We start from the raw sequence: 23,459 nt of genomic DNA, 5'->3' as shown, positions 1-23,459 counted from the left end.
AGGGGAGGGGAGGGGAGGGGAGGGGAGGGGAGAAAAAAAGAAGAAAAAGTTCCTCTACATCTGACTGATGTCAAGAACAAGAACCAGCTCATGGAGACAGGTAAGTCTTACCAGCTTAAGTAACTTTAGGTAACTAAGTTAAATGTCACTTGTGTGAACTGTGATGGAAACAAACTACTAAAAACAAATACTATCGTGACCCCTTCAGCCTGTGACAGACACTCTAATCCTGCTTCATTTTCCAGCCTTAGCCTGGAAATTTCTAGTACTGAAAGAATGAACATATTTTCTTTCTTCCATTACAAGCACTCTAATTTTCTCAATTGGAAATCAGGCTATTCTTTCTGGATAAGAAATTCTAAATGTAGCTGGGCGGTGGTGGTGCACGCCTTTAATCCCAGCACTCGGGAGGCAGAGGCAGGTGGATTTCTGAGTTTGAGGCCAGCCTGGTCTACACAGTGAGTTCCAGGACAGCCAGGGCTACACAGAGAAACCCTGTCTCGAAAAACCAAAAATAAGAAAAAGAAAATCTAAATGTACTATAAAGCCAACAAGAACAGTTTAAGCTAATAAAGGATAGTTTAACAGGAAGAAACAAAAGTGGGATGTAGCAAATGCAAACTAGGAATTATATTGCATACAGAGAAATGTAATGAAAAACTTACAAATATTCTGAAAAGGATCAGATTGGAACTGTATGTGTATGTAAGCTAATGCTTCAGGCATCTGACATAGGGAGGAGAAATAACACCATGGAATACTTCTATAAGACATTGTGCAGCTCACACCTTAGCAAATATGCAGACCTTGATAACAAATATCTAACATTTTTAAATTGTTTAATTATGTGTATCTTTATGCATGTGTGTGGGAGTTCCTGTGGAGGGCAATAGTATAATATTGATGACAGTATCATGCAATACTATTAAAGGTTAAACACGTGATAGTATATATTCAAATTTAAGAAGATTTTATTACTGACTTCCTGTCAGATACAACTCCCTGGAGCTGCGGTTACTGTGGAGCCATGTTTCTAGCCCCTCAATACCCAATTATAAAATAATACTCCATAAAGCTGTATTAATGTTTTCAGTAGGTATACATTAGAAATGCATTTACAGAACAGGAATCTGGGTTAGCAGTATTTGCTTAGCATGGCCAAGGCCCTGGGTCTGTTCCCCAGCATTGTGAAACAAAAGTTAAAACAAGAAAACAATATATTGTATGTACCACTGGTAACAAAATTTTAACATCAGCATAAGAAAATATAATCACTTATTTTGTAAATTACATAACGCATTATATGAGGGTATCTAAGAAAGCAAACATTTTAAACCCTTATAATAGACTGAGATGGGTCTGGGGAGATGGCAGAGGTTAAGGGCACTAGGTTTGACCCCCAGCATCCCCATGGCAGCTTGTGATCATCTACAACTCCTGTACCAGGAAATTCTGCCCCTCTTTGACCTCAGTGGATATCAGGATTACATGTGTTGCACAGACCAAACACCCACAACATATAAAATTTTAAAGAAAAATATTTAGAAATAAAAAAAGAAGAGGGGGGTGGGATGTAGCTCAGTTGCCAAGCGCATGCCTAGCATGGACATGAGCCTGGGTCCCACTCCCAGCACTGAAGACAAAATAGGTGAATGATTAAAGATAGACTATTCTACATTTTGTCATTTCTTAAGTGAAAGAAAATATATTGCTAACCAAATACAGGAAACAGATATTAAAAGTATAAACTGTACTTACTCCAGGGTACTGGCTGGCATGTGGTGTAAGATTCTTAAAGGCCCACTGGATGTTCTGATGAGAAGCTAGCTGTCGAGTAAATGCAGGTGATTGCTCACAGCAGAGCCTCAGAATGCCATAGTAGGCAGGCAGCATCCCGCGGTTAAAAAGCACCACATCCTGATCATCATGGTCAGCAAGGATGTAATTGAAGGCAATGTTCTTGGTTACCACTGGGTTCTGAACAATAAGGCGGATATTCTCTGGACAGTCAGCACACACATTGTACCAAAATGAAAGCAAAGCCTGTTTATTGTGATTTGTAGCTATTGCTGGCTCAGAAAGTTTAGGCTGGAAAAGGTTCCACAAATCCATGAAATATGTGGAAAACATCAGCTTCTCAGTTTTGGAAATTAAACAGTAAGTCATAAAGCTAAGATAGGGCACTAGCTTTGTAGTGCCATGAACAGCAGCATCAACATAGAGTTTGGCTCTTGAGAGCAAACCAAGGAGCACGTTGTAGACCTGATGTAGGACTACTGTTGTGTCTGGACTGAGTGGAAGGTCACGGGTTGGGATGTGCAAAGACCTTGTTGACCGGAACATCTGGCGGAATGAATTGCTTGGTATAAGGGACACCAGAAGATAAGCTGCAGCTATAAAATGTAAAACAAAACTGTCAGATCCTTGAACGATTTTAGTAGACTGAAGAGCAGTTATTAAACACAAAACCACTCTTCCCTTTATTAATAAAAATGAATAAAAATTAAGGGACATGACATATTTTACATATCCTTCTGATTTACCTTTCCAAAAGAAAGATTCCCAAAGGGTAATAGGGGGTAGAAGTTTCCATTCTACCATTGCTGTATTTAAGTGGCAACAATAATCACAATTACAGAAACTGCTACACTAGCTAGCCTTGAACTCTTTCTAATTCTCTCCTCCCAAGCACTGGCTATCACCACGAGTTTTCAAGCCTATGATGTTCAGTTTTCCACAATGTAGACTTTTCCCACCTCAGAATTTAATTTTTCTGAAGAAATAGTATGAGTCAATAAAGAGAAAAATAACATTCTGAATAAAAAGGCCTACCAAAAAGCACTTGATACCACTGAGTCATTTAATTGTTTAGGTCTTTTCAGTTAGGTATTATTACTTTAAAACATCATCTTAAAACAGTATATTATTTTGTAGTAATTTAAAGATAGGGCCATATAACATACACAAGTTATGAAGAAAAAAAATACAAATACGAATATGCAATTTTTGAGAGTCCCATTCCTTTTTGGAAAGAGATATGTTGTCATGTGTAGCCCAGGCTATTTATGATCTCCCCATGGGACATCAAGTTCTGGGATTAAAGGCACTACTAGCTAGAAGCCTTTTAAATGTCTAAGGCAACTCACTCAAGATTCTTATCTGCTTTGGGGAACTGCTTTGTTTGCCCTTCTTCCTTGCTCCCCACCCCCAAATCTTCTAAAGGCTATTCTAAGAGAGTCTGCCTTTGCATGCCATTAAGCTTGTTACTACTAGTCTGCTACTAGTAACTTATTAGATGAGTTCATTAGCTAAAAACTGGGCTTGATACCAGGTCTTGTTTTATACTATGAAACTTGGAAGGAATCTACTTCTACTGCTACACAATAAGCCTCTGAATTCTGGTGGGTGGGCATGAGGGGCTAGTTTTATGCTTTTTGAGAGGGTTTCTCCATGTAGCCCTGGCAGCTCTGGAATTCTTTGTGTAGACCAGACTGGCTTCAAACTCAGATTCACCTGCCTCTGCTTCTCAAGTGGTGGGATTAAAGGTGTGCACTACCATAGCTGGCTAAAATATATCTAAATTTTTAAAAATTATTTATTTATATATTTTATGTATGAGTGCCCTGTCTGCATGCCAGAAGAGGTCACCAGATACCATTTTTAGATGGTTGTGAGCAACACGTGGTGTTTTGTTTTGAGACAGGATCTCACTATGGAGTTCTGGCTGGCCTGAAATCACTATGTAACCAGGGTGTCCTTGAATTTAGACCTCTGCCTCCCCCTGATTCCCAAAGGTTGATACTGACAGTGTGTCCCTCCATGCCCTGCCCAAGTCCTTAACTATTTTAATATTTGGTAAGTCAATTTTTGTTTTATAACATTCAGCTGTTTGTTATTTTATAGTTTTCATAAGTCTTTTAGTTTTTCATTTCTGTTATATGAATTGTTACTTTAAAATATATTCAAACTTTTCAAATATTTAAACCCTAATATTAAAACACTTTAAATGATAAAACAATTTAAATGGTAACTAACTGCTTTCTAACCAAAGGATTTTTGTTTTTGTTATGAGCCATGATATTTGCTAAGCTGCTCAACTGGTATTTTAAGATTAATTCTTCTGCCCCTGTCACTGAGATTAAAGGACTACAGGTACATACATCCACCTGTGTCCGAATCCTCAATGAACAAGTTAAAGTAATGTCACTAGATGCTTTGGATAAAAGACTTACATGCAAGTACTGAAATGGCATACAAACATTAGAGGGAGGGAGCATATTTTTTAAAAAGGTCTTGGAACAAACGGCCATGCCCTTTTGTGAGAGTAACACTACAGTATTGCTATGTCATTTCCACAGTACTATCATGAACACCAGTGTAACATCTGGCTAAAAAAAACTCAAAGGGATTGTGGGGTTAATAAAATATGTATGGGGGAAGCAAGATCCTGGGCAGAGGAGTAATGCCAATGCATGAGAACCTCCATTGGAAGATCTTTCTCCCAAATGAGCCTGCAACTGCAGACAGGAAGAACAATTCCCATAAAACCCTCATCATATTTCTACCACAATTAACATCTAGTATTAGTATGATAAATTATTATGAGTAAGGAACTAGCAAAGGCAAATATAAAATAAATCTTTACTCAATACTTTTCACTAGTTTTGTTCCATGGGTGCTTTTGCTTGCTTCCAGGATCCTGCCTGGACACATGGTATTTATGACATTTCCATCAGCTCTTCTTGGGTCTGTTTCTCAGACTCCTTGTGGTCAAGACTTTGACAGTTGTGAGGAGTGCTGGTCAGGCAGTTCAAAGACTGTCTCAAACTGATTTTATTTGCTGTTTATGATGGTTTGGCTCAGAAAGGAGGAGTGTAGAAGAACAGAGACTGCCAAGGGTACACTCTTCAAGTGGACTTTTTGATGTTAATTTGAGCACTTGCCTGGTGGCCTCCTCACTGTACTCTTCCAGTGTCACTAAGCTCCTCTCAAGGAGGAGCTAGGGTCTACCTCTCGAGGAGTATGCACAAATAATATAGTAGTCTCCTTTATAAACCTGTTTATCCTTATTTGTTGAACTGTGTGCTGCTTGTATTTATGTCTGTGGACCAGTTGAGGCCTCATGCCAGCCAAGGCCACAAGAGTGCAGAAGTGGAGTCACAGGGTGTTGTGAGCACCACCTGAGTGCTCGGCATCAGTGTGAACTTGTAAATGTCTTACACTCTGGGGTAAGACACAGAGTATTATTTATATGTTACGGAAATTGCTTAGGCTTTCCCAACTGTGTACCTCTGACACGGCCACATCATTTAGTGTATTGAGTATTTCTTCACTTCAAGGCACTGCACTGATCCTTAAAGCACCAGTTTATTCTGATTATTGCCTGTCCTTAAAATCTGTCTTTTCTCACAGAACTATCAATCTGTATTTTACTGAGAAATGATGTTTAGAAAACAATATATGTACACTAGTTGTGTTTGTCACTGAGGTAAACCTCTCAGCAGAAAAACAGCATGTTGTTGACTGAAGACATTCTAAAAATTAATTTTGATTTTCATTTGTTTGAACTATGAAAAAATAAATACATTATGTTTACTAACAATTTCCTGTCTCATGTAATGTCTGTTTTTTATATGTGCAATTGTCTTCTAAGAGTGTTGGCTCATGCTGGGCAGTGGTGGTGCACACCTTTAATCCCAGCACTTGGGAGGCAGAAGCAGGCGGATTTCTGAGTTTGAGGCCAGCCTGGTCTACAGAGTGAGTTCCAGGACAGCTAGGGATACACAGAGAAACCCTGTCTCAAAAAACCAAAAACAAAAAAAAACAAACAAACAAAAAACAAAAACAAAAAACCTGTCAGTTCTTTCTCCAATGGATTAATCACAAAAGATGACTACTTAACTCTCATAATTATATCCATGATTTCTGTCTTAATTACTATTTTGATCTTAACATTCTCAAGAGTTAATTTTATTGTTTATTTTTCAAGACAAGATCTTACTCTGTAGTTCTGGCTGTCCTAGAATCAAGAGTTACTTTTAAGAAAAAAAAGTTTCTCATCTTTTACTTTCTTTAGTAACACTTAAAAACAAAACACAAAATACCATAGATACTCAGTGTCAAGATTTGCAAGTATTAAAACACACACACACACACACACACACACACACCTGGTCTTTTATGACACCACTTAGAGCTTTACATAATAACAGGCATTATCATTGGGTTACCCCCACTCTCCCAAAACCCTAAAAATCGAACCAACAAACAGTAAAACAAACCTAAAAATTTGAACAATAAATAATTAGCTAAATTTTAAACATTTGACTTACAAGTCCTGACTCTAGGATAATTGTGAGCCAAAAGAAACCGCTCCACCCAATTTTCCATATTCTGGAGGACCCAGCTGTGTGCCAGCTTATTTCGGGGTGTCTGCACTGCCAACCAGTCCAGACACTGAGAAGGATTGTATTCAATAACCTATAAATGAAATGACAAAAACAAGACATGCAGCAAACTGAATAAGAATTTAATTCTGCTTTCTTTTGGTATATGCCACTAAGTATTTATTTAGTTAACTTTTTCTTTATTGATTTTATTTGTGTATTTGCTACATTCATAAATGTGTTCCACATTTGTGCCTGTTCCAGAGGAAGTTAGAAGAGGGTGTCAGCTCCCCTGAAACTACAGTTATACGAGTGGCTGTAAGCTGCCATGTGGGTGCACAGGTGCTGGGATTTGAACCTGGGTCTTCTCCAAGAGTAACAAAATGTTCTTGGGCTATTTCTCCAGACCATATTTTTTCTTTTCCTTTAAACTAGAATCTTCACAAAAGTTTTACCCATGTTTTCCTACTATACTGAATATATTTACTTGTAAGTAGCAAGAAAAGTTCAGAAAAATCTGTTGCTAGTTTACAAAATTTAAAATAGTGCAGGATGAAAACAAGATTCCAGTGGACTTCTGAGACTATTGATTTACTTAAACATACCTTGGTTGGTGATATGGCTCTGTGAAAGAACACTTGAATAGCATAACTAAATTCTGAATTTTATTTTACAGAGAAAACCCTTTTAATTTTCTAGAGTTTCTCCATCTGTCTTTTCCTTATTCTATGTCCAAACTAATACTATTACGTGAGAATGTAAATGGATTGCTATGAAGATTCTTCTCATGGGAGGGTAGTGGTTGGTGATTTTTGGACTGTAGGCCAAACTCTGTCATTTGATCTGGACAAGCTTATTATTTATTGCCCATGAATGGTCATTAGGTTACAACAGCACAGGTGAACTGTTTCAGACAGAACGTGTGATGGCATTTGGCCCTTTGGCAAAAAGTTTCCTTAGCCCAGGCCTTGAGCTTTTCTAATCATCTAGCACAGAAATGGCTCTGGAACAAGTGGTTTTGGTGTTTCTTCTACTATCTTTGTCAACTGCTAAAAACACCTGGTTTTTATTTCTAGGGATTCTAGTTGCTTTATGGAATTTTCCTTGAGGAAAATAACTCTTTAGGACAGCTTCCTACTGTTTGAAGCCATTGATTCAAGTAAGAAGAGAAATCTAAGATGGTGGAAACAGTATAAAAAAACAAACTCCATGAGGATAGGGGTCAGTGGGAGGTATCTGAACCTTCCACTCAATGTTGCTATATTTTGTTTTGTTGTAAGTAAAATTATCCTTAATTTAAAAAAGGAAGAAAAACTGAGAGAGAGAGAGAGAGAGAGAGAGAGAGAGAGAGAGAAACAAAGGTAAATCCTGGCAAGATTGGAAACATGTACTTTAAGACTCACCTCCCATATCCTCTGGAGAATGTAAGATGCAAAGGGAGGCATTCCTGGAGGCCCACCAGCAAATTCCATTAACATGGTCAACAATTTAAAGAAAGGATTGGCTGCCTGTAAAACACAGGTATCTTTATTGAGACACACCTCTATTAGCCTCATTTAAACCTGCTCTGCTTTAAATCTGAGATGGCATAGCTTAGATAGCACTCCTACCTATAAACTTGAACTACCACAAAACTGTCAGATCAGTTAGAACATACAACCAATTACACAGAAGCAACACTGAATACTTTTTTTGGATGTCATTTTTACTTAGGAAAAAAGTAATTCAAGGCTTTTGTTTATAAATTGACAATTAAATGTTCTTTATATTTTGAATCTGTCTCTCTGCATTCTATGGCTAAATATAGCTAATTAACATGTGTTATCTCATTTATTTATCTTGTCTTGTACTAAAAATACTATCTATTCCCATAGCATTTCTCAAGTACACAGTATGTTATTCACTACAGTTGAATGCTATAAAAGCAATTATCTGGAATTCATTTTTCCTGTCTAATAGAAAAAATTCAATAAATTATGGCAATAAAACAAGTATGTTCTATTGAAAACTTTGTATTATTTCTTTTGCAATTTCTGAACCACCCAAATCACTTACTTTGATTTTTTTAAAATGTACTAAAGATGCTTCTATTTTATAACAAATGACCTTTTCTTTCTTTGGCATGGAGGATGAGATAGTGTCTCTCTACGTAGCCCCGGCTCTCCTGAAACTCACTATGAAGACCAGACTGGCCTTTGTCTGCCTCCTGAATCCTGGGATTGTGAAATGGTTTCTACGTAAATCAGACATGCATGACACTGTACTCCACCTTCCATTTGCCACTCCACATACACCAAGTTCTGGATAGTTTATGATATATGCTGTAAACACTGAAGCATGGTATATAAGTAGCACTCTGATATATAGAATTTATATGTATGTATTCATATTAAGTTGGAAAACTATATTTGCAATAAAAGGAGAATTAACTGTTAGTTAAAATTATATACCTATTAGCAAACCCTTACATACCTCAGGTGTCAACTTTGCTATTGAAGTGAAAAGCATAGATACAATCTGAAACAGAAAAAGTAGGATTTTAGAATACTATTTTTAAAATTTTTTAAAAAGTTGAAGGCTCCTTTCAGTACTTACATGTTCTGCAAGTCGATTGTTGTACCGACACAGGCTAAAAATTAGATTACAAGTTTGTCTTATATTGATGCCATCACGAATATGTTGAAATAAGAAGGGAAATCCCTGTTAAAAACACAAGTTGTTCCTTTGAGAACTACTATATCATTTTTAGAATGACTGAATTGTTTAATCTTAGTAAAGATATTACCTTTCCTCCTGTTAATGCAGCCATGTCAGTCTGTGACAATGTCAAATGCCTAAAAGAAAATATTAGTGGAAATAAATCTTTCCCATGTGGACTAGCTTTTAGCTATTAACAGCATGACATGCATGAAACCTGTCAAGTCTATTATAACCATACCAGCCTGCCACCATAGAATTTGGGGACAGGAGAAGTGTTTGATTGCTAGATTTCCTTACTAAGCATCTTAGGCAATCTTCCAAGACTGGACCATGAAACACTGAGTTTATCTTATTTCATTAAATCAATAAAATTAATATACTAAAATGCTCAAATGGGTATAATTTTATTTTGACAGCTATTTTTTCTGAAATTCTAAGAAATATTAGTTTTACTGTATAATTTAAAGGAAGTATGTTTAACCTATATAAAAATTCAGGTATATTTTTTAAAAATAGGGGAATGTCAAGTATCCTATCACTCAAGTTCAAATTCCCCTGAAGCATAGTAATCATGTTTCACTTTTACCACCAGTCATTCAATATACATTATGCTGAGGCAAATTCCAGGTGTTTGGTTGTTTTTACCATTTAATCCATAAATTTCAATACATCATCTCAGGTAAATTTCAAAAAAATGTAACCGCAGTACCGTTATTCACGCCTAAAGTAGCCATCTTTTCTACCTTGTATTATTAGTGTACACATTTCCTAAAGTGTCTAAAAAACTTTATAGTTAATTTGTTTCAGTCTGGACCTGAATCAAAGTCTGTTGTTACAACTGCTTTTAATGTCTTTAAAATGTTTAATCTACTGGGTTCCCTTGGAACTTTACTGCAATTTATCCTTTGAAGAAAGCAGCTTGTTTGTCCTGTAGCAATTCCAATATTTATGGTTTGCTAAATGAATCCTGATGGTGGTGTTTTAAGCACATTCCTCTGTTCCTGTAAAATAGTAGACAGATCTAAAGACTTGATCAGATTTAGGCTTCACTTTTTAATCAAGGATATTTTGTAGGTTGTGATGTGGACTTTCCTCAGGGAAACATATAAAGAAGGGGTTCCACCAGTGATGACCTTGGAAGCATTATCTCATTTAGGGTCACAAAATAGTGATTTTCTAATTCCAACACTCCTTGCTCATTTATTAGTTGAAACATCTGTTATCGATGTATCATTCGCCACTCAGTTGACATGAACGTTTATTTCTTGCAGTAAGATAAACATATCCTTTACACCATTTCCTTTTATCAGTTTTCAAAAGAATGATTTCATGTCTCAGTATATTTCAAACGTTGCCAACAAGTTTTTCAAGTTTTCTTTTCTGGTACCATTCTGGGATTATCAATGTAAGCATCTTGATGAGTTTTACATTCCAGCACAGTTATTCTTACTTTTGATGTGTACCTTGTCCAACACAAAAGCAACAGAAACTCCTACATTACACTGATGAGTCCTTTAAACATGAACCCCCGAATAGTCTGTTTAGTCTCCATGCTTCTCAAAAACAAAATAAATAAATAAATAAATAAAACCATTCCAAGAATCTTACTCACTTCTTTCCCAGTACCTGAACACATAATACTTCCAGAATAATTCTAATTATATTAATAACAACACGATTATTAAGACAGCTTAAAATAATTTTGCAATTACGTCTTCTCCTTTATGTACATCCTGTTGAAAACTGACAGTTAACATGTTCTTTAATTCCTCTGCAATACTATATCACCTCTACTTTGACTTTAAAATACTGCTTCTTATATAAATTATACAAAACATTTACAGGATTCAAAACTAAAGCTACAAAACAAAAACATTTGGTTTTATCAAGCCTCCATTTCTGTGCCTTTCACCTTGTTTTCTCTCAAGACCATATTAACTGATGATTTGATTTATAGCAAATTCTTGATATTTGAGTAGTCACGTTCTATAAAATGGTACAATGAATTACCAAAAACCAAATCATCATTGGTATGGAAATAAAACACAGAACTAGGTCCCTGTGGACATGACACACATTTATCAGCTGAGTTAATAATACATAACCATAGTTTACAGGTGACTCTGCTTAATGACACCTTAGTTAATATCTATGATTAATTAATTAAAATTGAATTTACAGCCAAACAGCATTGGAACTCATGCCTGAATGAAATTTATCTACTATATTAATTCCCACTCTGAGGGACATCACAGCCTTCCTTAAGCTCAGCAACACTAAATAGCACTTCAGTACTAGTCTTAGGAACCATTTAAACAGTGACATAACCAAAGGAAAAGCACAAATATTTTTTTTAAATGTGGCATACATCATAAAAAGTACATTTGTTTACAACATGAAAAGCAACACAAGACAGCAGATCACACTGCCTTGCTTGACCTCAGCTGGGAAAGCATGTGCCAGGAAACTCCAATTTTTCACCATTCTGAATACATAAGGGTCTGCAGATAGTAACTGTGGAAGCTCCTCAGGGATTGACTTTTTAGCATTACAGATAAATTGAGCAAGTGTGTGACTTTGTAAACAGGAAATGCATAATGAGGATTGGCTATATACACATACATTCTCTTTCTTAACTTCCCTTTGCCTAAAAGTTGCAAATATATGTAATCTTCTCTATCTTGTCTTTTGAAAGGAGAAGAGGAAAAGAGAGGATGTGTGTATAATAAAGATTTCTATATGGTAACACAAATGAATTCCACATTTCATAAAAAACCAACCAAACGAACAAAAATAACCCAAAAAACAAAAACCAAACTAACAAACAAAACAGGCAGACAGACAACTACTGGGGACTGAGTGGATTCCTTAATTTGTCAATGACTAGTCCCCTTCTGAAGAACATTTGGCTGTCTCCAACTTCTGGATACTAGAAATGGTATTTTAATAATTACCTCCCCATAAATATCTTTCTGTTTTGGGGGCAAATCCCTGGAAGTATAGTTGCTGGGGTAAAGAATGATTGTCCATTTAATTTTGCCAGATATTTCACTTAGATTTCTTTAATAATTGCTTCTAGCACGACTCAGACGAGTTATATAGAAAGGACTGAAATTCGTGAGCCACAAGAGTTGAAGTGAAATTATTATTTTAAAAGATTTATGTAATAAAAACCGAATAGTGATAGAACAATTATGTATAAAAAATAAAGCCAAACACGCTGTAAGCATTTTGAATGTTGAAACATTTCACCTTTCTGAGCGAGACTGTTCAACCAAAAGAGCAACTAAAGCTATCATCTTTTCAAGGGCAGCAGGTCTGTATTTTTCTTCTGCCAGAGAGAGGATGTCTTCTTCTTCCTCCTCTTCTTCCCCTTCTTCCTCTGACAATACTTCAACTTGAGGCTAATCAGAACAGAATTCAATTTTAATGTGTGATTAGTTCTAATAGCATATTGAAAAGAGCTGACTTGTTTTAGTATAACTATCAGAAAAACACAGCAGGAGTATGTACTAAGTAAAATCATTTAAAGGTTAGACATTAACCTGATACTGCCTGAATGACAATCAGGACAGTGTTAGGTAAGCAGAAGGACTATACAAAGCAATAGTTCTCAAAAGTATTTATGTTAGATAGACCCTGTGATGATTTGTATATGTTTGGCCTGGGGAGTGGCACTATAGGGAGATGTGGCCTTGTTGGAGTAGGTGTGTTACTGTGGGTGTGGGTTATAAGACCCTTGTTCTATAACTTCCTGGAAGCCAGTCTTCTCCTAGCAGCCTTCAGATGAAGAAGTAGAATTCTTAGCTACTCCAGCGCTACGACTGCCTGGATGCTGCCATGCTCCCACCTTGATGATAATGGACTGAATCTCTTAACCTGTAAGCCAGCCCCAATTAAATGTTGTTCTTGTAGAGTTGGTTTGGTCATGGTATCTATTCATAGCAGTAGAACCCTAACTAAGACAGACCCTTAAATAACTTTTGTTTTATTGGAATCAAGCTCTTTGGATAATTGAGATGAAAAAATTATGATAAAACTATTTCCTGTGAGTAAAAATGTCAGTTGCACATACAAAAGACATCTTTTTTAAGGTTTATTTATTTATTATATGTAAGTACACTGTAGCTGTCTTTAGATACTCCACAAGAGGGCGCCAGATCTCATTACAGATGGTTGTGAGCCACCATGTGGTTGGTAGGAATTGAACTCAGGACCTTCTGAAGAGCAGTCAGTGCTCTTAACCGCTGAGCCATTTCTCCAGCCCCACAAAAGACATATTAATTTGTAATCTAGATAATCTAAGTAGTAGTTATTTCCAAAGACACTCATATGGGCTTTGAACCTCAAGAGACTGTTAGGAATGGTGGTACTCAATTGGCTAAGGCAAGAGATTATTAAGTTTAAGTTTAGTCTAGGTACATAAGATTCTGTCTCAATGAAAGAAGGAAAGAACAGAGGCAGGGAGAGGAGAGAAACAGCATCAGCTATCACTGTTATTAACCCAACAGCTACATAGGATGGAATTAGATTAAAACCAACTCATATACTTTAAGAGACAGTTTTCAATCAGTAGTCCTGAATTTCAATGATCTAAAACAAGTGAACTTCTCTAAGTTTCAGCTGCTTCATATGTATTACAGACATAAAAACTATTTAGGTATATGAGCAGGGTTGAATGAGATGTTGCACACAGATCATGAAATTTAGTTGCACACTCAAAATCCATCTATATGTTAAAATATTATTAAATTTATCAGCTACAGAAACTTTCAGAGACTCTAAAAAAAGACTTTAAAATGTGACAATCCAAACCACAAATCGAAACAACACACTCCTTTGCAGACCCTGTAGTTAAGCTGTGGCTACTAGGATGAAAACAAAGTCTGCTTTGTTTCAGACTTACCAATGAAACAACTTAACACTTAATTTGATTTACTACTCCATATATACACTATAATGACAGACCAAAAAATCTAGGACCCTTAATGCTACCAAATACAAAAAGACAAACGGATTTTAAGTTTCTAGGACTTGTCAAGATTCTACATGATGTGAACCATTAGAAGAATGGTCCCTGCTACACTGATACAGAACACAACTGGACTTACATTTTCAGGTCCTTTGGTTCCCATATAGAAATGTACCATTGTAGATATGGCTTGCAATGAAAGCAGAAACTGGCTCTAAAAAACAAGCAATTTAAAATTTTAAATAGAAAACAAATTGGAAATCTTAAAAGGGTATATAATTCAAAACTAAAAACAATCAAACAAGAATTAGCCTTACCTCTTCTTCACCCATTTTGGCAAATTCATAAAGGAAAGCAAAATACTCAGTAAGATGTTTGCTGTGAGGTTTTACACCATGTTCCATAATTAACAACAGTGTTCTAACAAATCGTGTAACACATGAACGACCACCAATATCTTCTACTGAGGCATCCATATCATCTGACCTGAAAATAAAAACAAATACACCTCAGAGAACACAATAAATATGCAGACATATATTGTCTTGGATGAAAACTGCTTTTTTGGTTTTTGTTTCCTTTTTGACTTGTTTTGTTTTGTTTTTTTTTGTGATAGAGTCTGGCTGTGTAGCCCTGCATGGCTTGGGATTAAAGGTGTGTGCCAACATGCTAGAACAATTTTTAAAAATCCAATCCTTTAATTCTGTAAAGCAAATACCAATTTCAATAATGTAAGTAGTTATCCTCTCATTAACTCATGGAACTAAATCAACCCAACAAAAAGTTAGTTGGTTCAATATCTTAAAGATGCACTTAGTTAAAAATTTTAAAAGTCTTCCTTTCTTGAGACATATCTTATTAGAGACTAATTTTTATATTCTAAATATCTACTTATAGATACTTCAGAAAACTTGGCTGTAAAAGATCTTCTTACCCATCTTCCATTCCTGGTTGTAGATAGAGATGAGCATGCACAGGTCTCAGTCTCTGAATCACATGGATACATAAACGCTGAAACATCTTTAAAGGAGAAACTCACATTAAGTAACAGACATAACAGATTTAGAGGTGTATTGCACACACATACAGTACAGTACACAGGAAGCAGGAACATGCGGACCACATTTGAAGCAATTCTGGGATGTATTCAAATATAGCTAAGACCCTATTTAAAAAGCATCAGTCAGTCGCCGGGCGTAGTGGAGCACGCCTTTAATCCCAGCACTTGGGAGGCAGAGGCAGGCAGATTTCTGAGTTCCAGGCCAGCCTGGTCTACAAAGTGAGTTCAAGGACAGCCAGGGATATACAGAGAAACCCTGTCTCAGGGGAAAAAAAAAAAAAAAAAAATCAGTCAGGGACATAGCTCAACAAAGGCGTGAATATCAGCATGCACGAAGGTCCGGAGTATAATCCCCAGCCTTAGAAAATTATTTTTAAAAATTCAGCTTTATGCTAAGAGAGGAAAGTCAAACTACTGGTTTCAGTAACATAGATATCAAACTGTAAATCTTAGGAAACCTCCTCAGTTGGTACATATGTGCTGGAGAAGATATAATGAAACTGAAACCCACATATATCCATTAAGAGAAATGTGGTGCTGCAGACTCTGCTAGAATGAAAAATGTTAAATACAAAAATGACTATATAACCTGTTTTAAATATATACCAAATTCCCCTTTTAAATATATACCAAAACAAAATTAAAATAGAGATCAGAACAAAATCTTATGGGCAGCTGGCCATATCTGCATGCAAACAGTCAGAAAGTAGAAATAAAGCCAGATGGAGGGCCACACACTACAACACTGGTGTTCTGTAGTCTGAGACAGGAGGATTGCGCAAGTACCAAGCCAGCCTGGTTTATTTACCTAGTGAGTTCCAGGAAGGGTAGTTATACAGTCAGACTCTGCTTCAGTAAATGAAAACTAGAAACCTCAAATGTTCAACTAGTGAATCAATAAAATGTTTTAATCTAGTCAATGGAATATTAGCTGGGGGAGGGGGAGGGAGAAATAAAGTATGGACGGGTTATTTTATTTTTTCTGTTTGTTAAGAACAGGTCTCACTGTTTTAGCCCGAGCTGCCCTCAAACTGATGGTAATCTTTCTAAGTCTCCTGAATGTTGGGATTAGAGGCATAAGACACCATATCCAGTTCCAGACATACCTCTAACATGGACAGATCTTAAAGGATTAAGTCAAAGCAGCCATTCACAAAAGAGGTCACCATGACACAATACAAATGTTAAGAATACAACAATCCATAGAGATGAAGAGCAGAATAGCAGCTGAGAGGCTAACAGAGGGAAGACCACTGGAGACTCTGTAGGAGGTAATGGATGTTTCAAGATTACACAGTGGACATTGATTCTGTGACTACACTACAAAAAAATATGAAACTTTATGCTCAGTTTTGGGTGAATTTTAAAATATAAGACTTCTCTTAGGACTATACTTGCTAAAAGGCTCATTTAGAAAAGTTTCTCTATGTAGAATATTGATAATACCCCCAACAAGAGAACTGTCCTTCAATAACAACTTGTAAGTGGCATAACCCAGATTAAGGTGGTTGTTTTTTTAAAGATTTATTTATTTGCTTAATGCATATGAGTATGATGTCACTGTCTTTAGACACACAAAAGAGGGCATTGGGTGCCATTACAGATGGTTGTGAGCCACCATGTAGGTGCTGGGAATTGAAGTCAGGACCTCAGGAAAAGCAGTACTCCTAACCACTGAGCCATCTCTCCACCTCAGATTACGTTTTTGATATATGAAACATGACTTTTAAATAATGTTTAAACAGTCCCTGGATAACTTTTCTAATTTAAGGAAAACAAATGGATCCATTTGGCACAAGAAAGAATTTACCCTATACATGTAATGCTGTATTACAATTACAATACAATGCTGTATTCAAGGTAGACTCTATAAGGACAAGAGGCAATAACATCTGGTCTTATTTATTTTATAATGAAAAAAAGTTCCCGTCACTTCATACTGGCAGCTGTGTTAAAAGAGCTGACAAAAACAAAGGGGACAGACAGGAGACAGAGCTTTGCAAATTATTTTCAATGCCATTTATAGGCCAATTTAAAATAAAGTGAAAGTCCCTTCTCTTTGCAAAATCTTTTCTTACCTGTCTCACAATTTGATTGGGACACTTAATTAGTATCTGCATAGGCCACCAGTCATCATCAGCCATGCGGTCTAAAAACCACTGTAAGAAAATAGAACATAATTTAATATTCAAACAATACTTGTTAAGTTAAATGAGACGAGCCAGAGATAAGGATATTTACTTTTTATTTCCATTACTTTCGCTTCGTTTGACTAAAATGGCTTGTCTAATTGTTACAAAAATCTTAAATCTTCATTATAGGACATCACCCAGAGACATAACCCCACTACTGTACAAGAAGACAATCTGAGGTACTTAAAGGAACAGAAAGTGGCATGGAGACAGAAATAAACTATGACAATATAGAGAAACTTAAATGCAAAAAGCAGACCTTGTCCAAACAGACATTCAAACCAACTGAAAACAGCTTGTTGGCAACAGAGAACACTAACCACACTGCTTAATTTTATTTGTAGAAACTTAACTGTGGTTACAATTTTTTAAAGTTCTCATCTGTTAAACATATATACTGAATATTTATTATTAAAAATATGAAGCACTCATCTTTAATCCCTGCACTTGAGAGGCAAAAGCAGAAGCAGGCAGATCTCTGAGCTCAAGACCATGCTGATCTACTACTAATAATTCAAAGATAGCAAGGACTACACAGAGAGACCCTGTCTCAAAACACCAAAACCAAACCAAAGCAAACCAGATGGCATTTCTTAGTATCTTCTGAAAGCCAGAGCCAGAGAGAGAGCTTAGGAACTGAAAACTTCTCTTTGTGGAAGCTGTGTAGCAAGTAAAGCAACATTCCATTTTGGCTTTTTCCCATATGTTACTTAAAAATTTTATGCAACTTCTACTGATCAGATTTTCTTTTTACAACGCCAGAAGCTAAAATTACAGGATATAAGAGAGCAAAAACTCCTCAACTAATTTCATCTTTTAGCCACTGTGCCACCATGTTCCATGTCTTAAAAAAAATCCAAAATCTTGCATTACTAGGAAGAATTATACCTTTTTGTTTTTAATCAGTGATTATATTAAGATAGTATTTCAGTTGTCATTACCCATTAGTAAATTATCTATAGGGACAGTTTTCTTATAACAAGGAGGAAATAAAAGTGGGCATAAATCGATCTACTAGGATATATATGAGCCTTTTAAAAAGTCTGGTGTGTAAGACTGGGCAGTGGTGGCACACTCCTTTAATCCCAGCACTTGGGAGGCAGAGGCAGGCCAATTTCTGAGTTCGAGGCCAGCCTGGTCTACAGAGTGCGTTCCAGGACAGCCAGGGCTCCACAGAGAGAGACCCTGTCTCAAACACCCCCTCCCCCATTCAAAAAATAAAATTTGGTATGTGTGCTACCATTCTGTATATATGTGTGTATGGAATATATGTTCAGACATGTGGGACAGATGGGCTCAAAAGACAACTGACTTTTCCCATCATTAAATGATCTCTAGGGATTGAATTCAGGCCTTGAGGCTTGTGCACCAAGTGCCATTAGACATCTTGCTAGCTCCTAAGTGTATTTTTTTTATATGAAAATAAAAATTAGCTAAGAGCTGGGTATGGTGGTGCACACCTGTAATTCCAGCATTCACAAACTAGAGACAATCAAATCAAAATAATAAGAAAAAGGGTAAAGAAGTATCCGAGGATGGGAGTTTAGCCCTAGATTTAAAATACAAGCATTAGTTAGGCATGGTGCTGCACACCTGTAATCCCAGTACTGACTACTGAAAGGGCAGAGGAAGAGGAGGGAGGGAGGGAGGGGAGGGAAGGGAATCTATGAATGTATGTGAAGAACTATCACTGACCTCCATTGCAAGGCCAGGTCTCACTGCACAACTCAGGCTAACCTTGACCTCTACCTTACTCTCTCTAATACATTCATTCATTCATTCATTCATTCATATTCTCTCTCTCTCTCTCTCTCTGTGTGTGTGTGTGTGTGTCCGTATCCATCTCCATCCCAGAGTGGCCTTGACTCATGATTTTTCTGTTTCTCCCACCTGTGTGCATGGATTATAGTTCTACAGGATGACATTGAAACTGAAATTTGTTTTTATACTCGTGTAACACTAGAGGGCAGGTCAAAGATTGTGAAATGAATTAAGTATTAACCTAATCTTTCTAACAGGTTTGAAATATAAGTTGTAACTTTCTAAGTGACCAAATATTAGGAACAACTTACATGAGATTCATAACAGATAAAAACAAATTTTTTTTGCTTCATTTAATTTAAAAAACAAACAAACAGCTTTCCAATTAGAGAATTTTAAGCTGTGCAATGTTGGTTGTAACCTTACCTCACAGGCTGCTTGACTATTATTAAATTGTTTGGTCAGTAGTTCAATCCACTGAAGCATTGTTGGCTTAAAAAGGAAAATAAAAAATATTCAAGATACAGACTTTATGTCAATGATAACAAACACCAAAACGTAATTAAAATGATGTTGATGATGATGATGGGCATATAAATCTATAGGAAAAACACACATACCTTCTCTTTTGAATGAATGAATGTCTCTAAAACAAAGGAAGTACTTAACTGTTAAAGAAAAAAAAAGATACAATTAAGCATGAAAGAGTCAATTATTGTATAGCACTAAAGTTGACAAAGCTATCTGAGCTAATCATCACCTTCGCTGTCATTAGGGACACAGCTTTAGGGTCTGGTAATGTACTTGGAATACAACTGCACAGCTGCCACATAAACCTGGAATTTAAAAAGAGTTCATTAAATTCTTATACAAGACTTTAGAGAAAAGAAAAAAAATACTAAATTTACCCAGACTTACCCAAAATAAGTGTGTTCAAAAATGTTTTTGTCTTGTAAAAATTGCATGTTATCATGCCAAATCCACTGAAGGAAAAAAAAATGTTGGCATTTATCAGACAGCAGTTTAATATATTTTACCAATACTTTTTTTTTAATAAGAAAAGGTATAGCCTAAATACTTACAAATTCACCAAACCAAAAACTATGCATTAAAATTCACGTAGATTTTTTTCTTCCAAGTGTAATTAATATAGAAGTAGTTACTCGAGTTGAGACATGGCTCAGCCGTTAAGAGCATTTGTCATTCTTGTGAGGAACTGGTTCAGTTTTCAACTCCTACCTACTGGCTCATAAGCCACAAATAAAGTTCCAGGAAGCCAATATGGCCTTCTGACCTCCATGGCACCAGACACACATGCAGACAAAGCACACACGTGAAATTTAAAAATATATATTAATCTGAAAAGAAAGGTGGCTCCTAACTCCACCCCCTTTTTAAAAAAAAAGTTTTTATTTGATGAGTATGAGTGTACCTGTATACACATATGTGTAACAGTCATGTCCTTCCTGTCTCTGGAGGACAGAAGAGGGGTGGGAACTCTTACAAGCAGAGTTCCTGGGGGCTGTGAGCTGCCACAAGGGTGCAGGGAGCCAAACCCAGGTCTTCTGTAAGAGCAACACATGCTCCTAACCACTTAGCCATTGCTTCACCCCACAACCTGCCCTTTTAAAATTTGTTATTTATCTCAAATACCTCAGTAGTCACAGGCATTTAACATTATTCATAAAGATTTTGAAGTATAAGCTCTGAAATCATGTCTAAAGAGCATAAGAAAAGGCATGCTATATTTTGATGGAGACAGAATTTAAAATTTGGAAATAAAAATTTTGTGATGATTTCAATTAGACACTAAACAAACATTTTTTTGAACTCAAGTAAAACAATGCCGCTATTTTTCTGTCCCGTTATTCCTTAGAAAACGCAAACCATGCTTCCAGCCTTTGTCATATATTATCTTTTGGTAGTGGGTGCCTTGAGTATCATAAACATGTTCCCTAAACTCACTAAATTATAAAAAACAAACTTCTGTTTGAAATATTGCCATTGCTAATTTGATTAGCCAAACATTTTGAAATTTAAGATTTCAAAATGGAAAAATGTTTCCTTTCTTTTACTTTTAAAAGAAGAGCTGACACTGTAAGCAGCCTTAAAATCACAGCAGTCCTCTGCACACACTTAGTGTTCTAGGCAATAAGTATGTTCATTCGCAATTGATACTACCACTTCTATTCTCCATTAAAAGTATTCAACTACCTCTACTTGCCTTTCTAGTCTGCTGTATTAAGGCGTATTTCTGGGTAGCTGGGAAATTACAGGCTTAGTCCCTAAATGCCTAGTGCTTCACAATTTTTATTTCTAGACCATTGATGTCTACAATGCTAAAAAGGCATGAGAGTATTCAGCTTAGCCCTCTCCCAAACCTTACCTTCAGTCATGGTCTTATTTCTAGATTCACTTGTATTTCTGGTTATCTAGTGAGACCCAGGCTCTAGTCTTTGCTTTAGACCTAAGCATAGTATGTTTCATAGTAGAGTCAATGCTTGTAGTTCTATTTCTAGAGTAGGTCAGCTTGTTTCTCATACAGGTCTTTTGGTACTTTAAAATAAACTGGATGTATATTTAAATGTTAAACTACTATACTGTATTTTCAAATCTGCTCTGGTTGTTTAACCTCATGTTCGGCTTTTCTTCCTCTATTCACTCAACATCACAGCAATATATCTTCATTTAATTACTAAATATATCTATAAGCACTATTTTGCTTACAGAATTTGAGGGGCAGGTGTGTATGTGTTCACAGGTGCACATGCGCACGCATGTGCCTGAAAAAGTTAAGTATACATATAATAACAGATATTTTTGGGGTCCAGAAGAAAGTGTCAGAGTATGGAGCTGAAGCTCCCAGGCAAGGGTGCTGGGAACTGAACTTGGGTCCTCTGAAAAGCAGCAAGTAAGCACTCTTCCCTGCTAAAGCGCTTCCCAAGTACCTCATCTATATCTCACTCACTTACTGAGGGACAGTATTGTTACAATTTTCTTGTAAGTATGCGAAGATCTACTTGGGATTGCTTTTGTACTGAAGTATTTCTTGCACAAACAGCTAATGTAATTTAAACTACTGCTAAAATCAAAGTGATAGTTACCTCTAGTAACTCTGATGAAACGTCGAATTCGTATTCTCTGCCATTTTCTTCTTCTGGTTCCATGCGTTTGTAAAATAGCATGTATGCACTATGTGTCTTTATGAAGCAAGGAGAAACGTATTTTAATTTTTGACAAAGTATAATATAAAATTAAATAATATAGAAGATTGTTAAATTATTACATATGGAAAGAATTATCACCTTTTCAAAGGAAAAGTCCATGAATTTATCTGTAACCGAATCATAGGTTTTTGTCTGCAGGAAAAAAAAAGTACAAACATCAATTCATAAAACACCTATGTAAAACTTCAAAATACCAGTACATTCCTATATAGATGTATAGGGAATGTAGTTCAGTGGAAGAGCACTTCCCTCCTAATATGTATAAGGCCCATTTGATGCTCAGTAGTACGTGCGTGCATGTGTATACACACACACACACACACACACACACACACACACACACACACGCTCACGCACGCACGCACGCAGCAGTAACAAAACAGAGGACCCAAGTTCAGTACAGGTATATCACAGTATTAAAAAAAAAAGTGTTTACCCAGTAAGCTGGACAATGGTGGCACACGCCTTTAATCTCAGCACTTGGGAGGCAGAGGCAGGTGGATTTCTGAGTTCTGAGCCTTGTCTAGAGTGAGTTCCAGGACAGCCAGGGCTATACAGAGAAACCCTGTCTCAAAAAACAACAACAAAAAAAAAAACACAAAACAAAAAACAAAAAAAAAAGGGTGTTTACCCAGCATATACAAAAGTTATTGGGGCACAGCACCTGTTCTAACAAAGTCCTATATACTTCATAAATTTAGCTAATATACCAAAACTTTTAAGATGATGAACACTATAAAATTGTGAAGAAAAAAAAATTTTAACAAGAAAAACAAAACAAAACAAGTAAGAAAACGGCAAGAAGACAGTTGGTATGGGTCAAATTTTTCTGAATGTGGTTAAATAAAAATACAAGTATGTATATATTCAACAACAATATAGATAAGATAGCTAAAGTAATTCATAAATATATCTTTTGACTTAAAAGAAAGATACCATTTTCTCCATGGTATCTAGACTTTGGATATTAGCCAGAATGAAGAATGTTTGCCCTGTTTCCTCTAAACAGCATCTCCCTACTGCTGACCCTAATTCAAAAGGCAGGACTTTCTGTCATCTGGACCTTTCTTCTTGCAGCTAGCTGACAAGAATTATAGTTTGCCTACTGCCTAGTTTCTCAAAACTAAATAAAATGATCCAGGTCAAAAAAAAAAAAAAAAA

The 23,459-nt window shown here is 36.2% G+C and overlaps 1 protein-coding gene across 4 annotated transcripts in view; it reads right to left on the bottom strand.

Annotated features, from left to right (window-relative positions):
- Positions 1–23,459, bottom strand: part of Usp34 (ubiquitin specific peptidase 34) — a 189,400-nt gene that overhangs the window by 22,313 nt on the left and 143,628 nt on the right. For all 4 annotated transcript variants that reach the window (XM_029483281.1, XM_029483283.1, XM_029483282.1 and 1 more), the window contains 17 exons: positions 22,377–22,430; positions 22,176–22,271; positions 19,990–20,054; positions 19,832–19,907; positions 19,692–19,739; positions 19,498–19,563; positions 17,197–17,277; positions 14,993–15,078; positions 14,376–14,544; positions 14,198–14,272; positions 12,339–12,490; positions 9,172–9,220; positions 8,982–9,086; positions 8,859–8,903; positions 7,790–7,894; positions 6,333–6,480; positions 1,759–2,393 (listed from right to left, as the gene is read on the bottom strand). In XM_029483281.1, the coding sequence (XP_029339141.1) occupies positions 1,759–2,393; positions 6,333–6,480; positions 7,790–7,894; positions 8,859–8,903; positions 8,982–9,086; positions 9,172–9,220; positions 12,339–12,490; positions 14,198–14,272; positions 14,376–14,544; positions 14,993–15,078; positions 17,197–17,277; positions 19,498–19,563; positions 19,692–19,739; positions 19,832–19,907; positions 19,990–20,054; positions 22,176–22,271; positions 22,377–22,430 (2,055 nt within the window). The remainder of the gene's footprint in view (positions 1–1,758; positions 2,394–6,332; positions 6,481–7,789; positions 7,895–8,858; positions 8,904–8,981; positions 9,087–9,171; positions 9,221–12,338; positions 12,491–14,197; positions 14,273–14,375; positions 14,545–14,992; positions 15,079–17,196; positions 17,278–19,497; positions 19,564–19,691; positions 19,740–19,831; positions 19,908–19,989; positions 20,055–22,175; positions 22,272–22,376; positions 22,431–23,459) is intronic.

This window comes from Mus caroli, chromosome 11 (assembly GCF_900094665.2).
Source record: "Mus caroli chromosome 11, CAROLI_EIJ_v1.1, whole genome shotgun sequence".
Lineage (NCBI taxonomy): Eukaryota > Metazoa > Chordata > Mammalia > Rodentia > Muridae > Mus > Mus caroli.
This window is presented reverse-complemented; position numbering and strand designations above follow the sequence as displayed.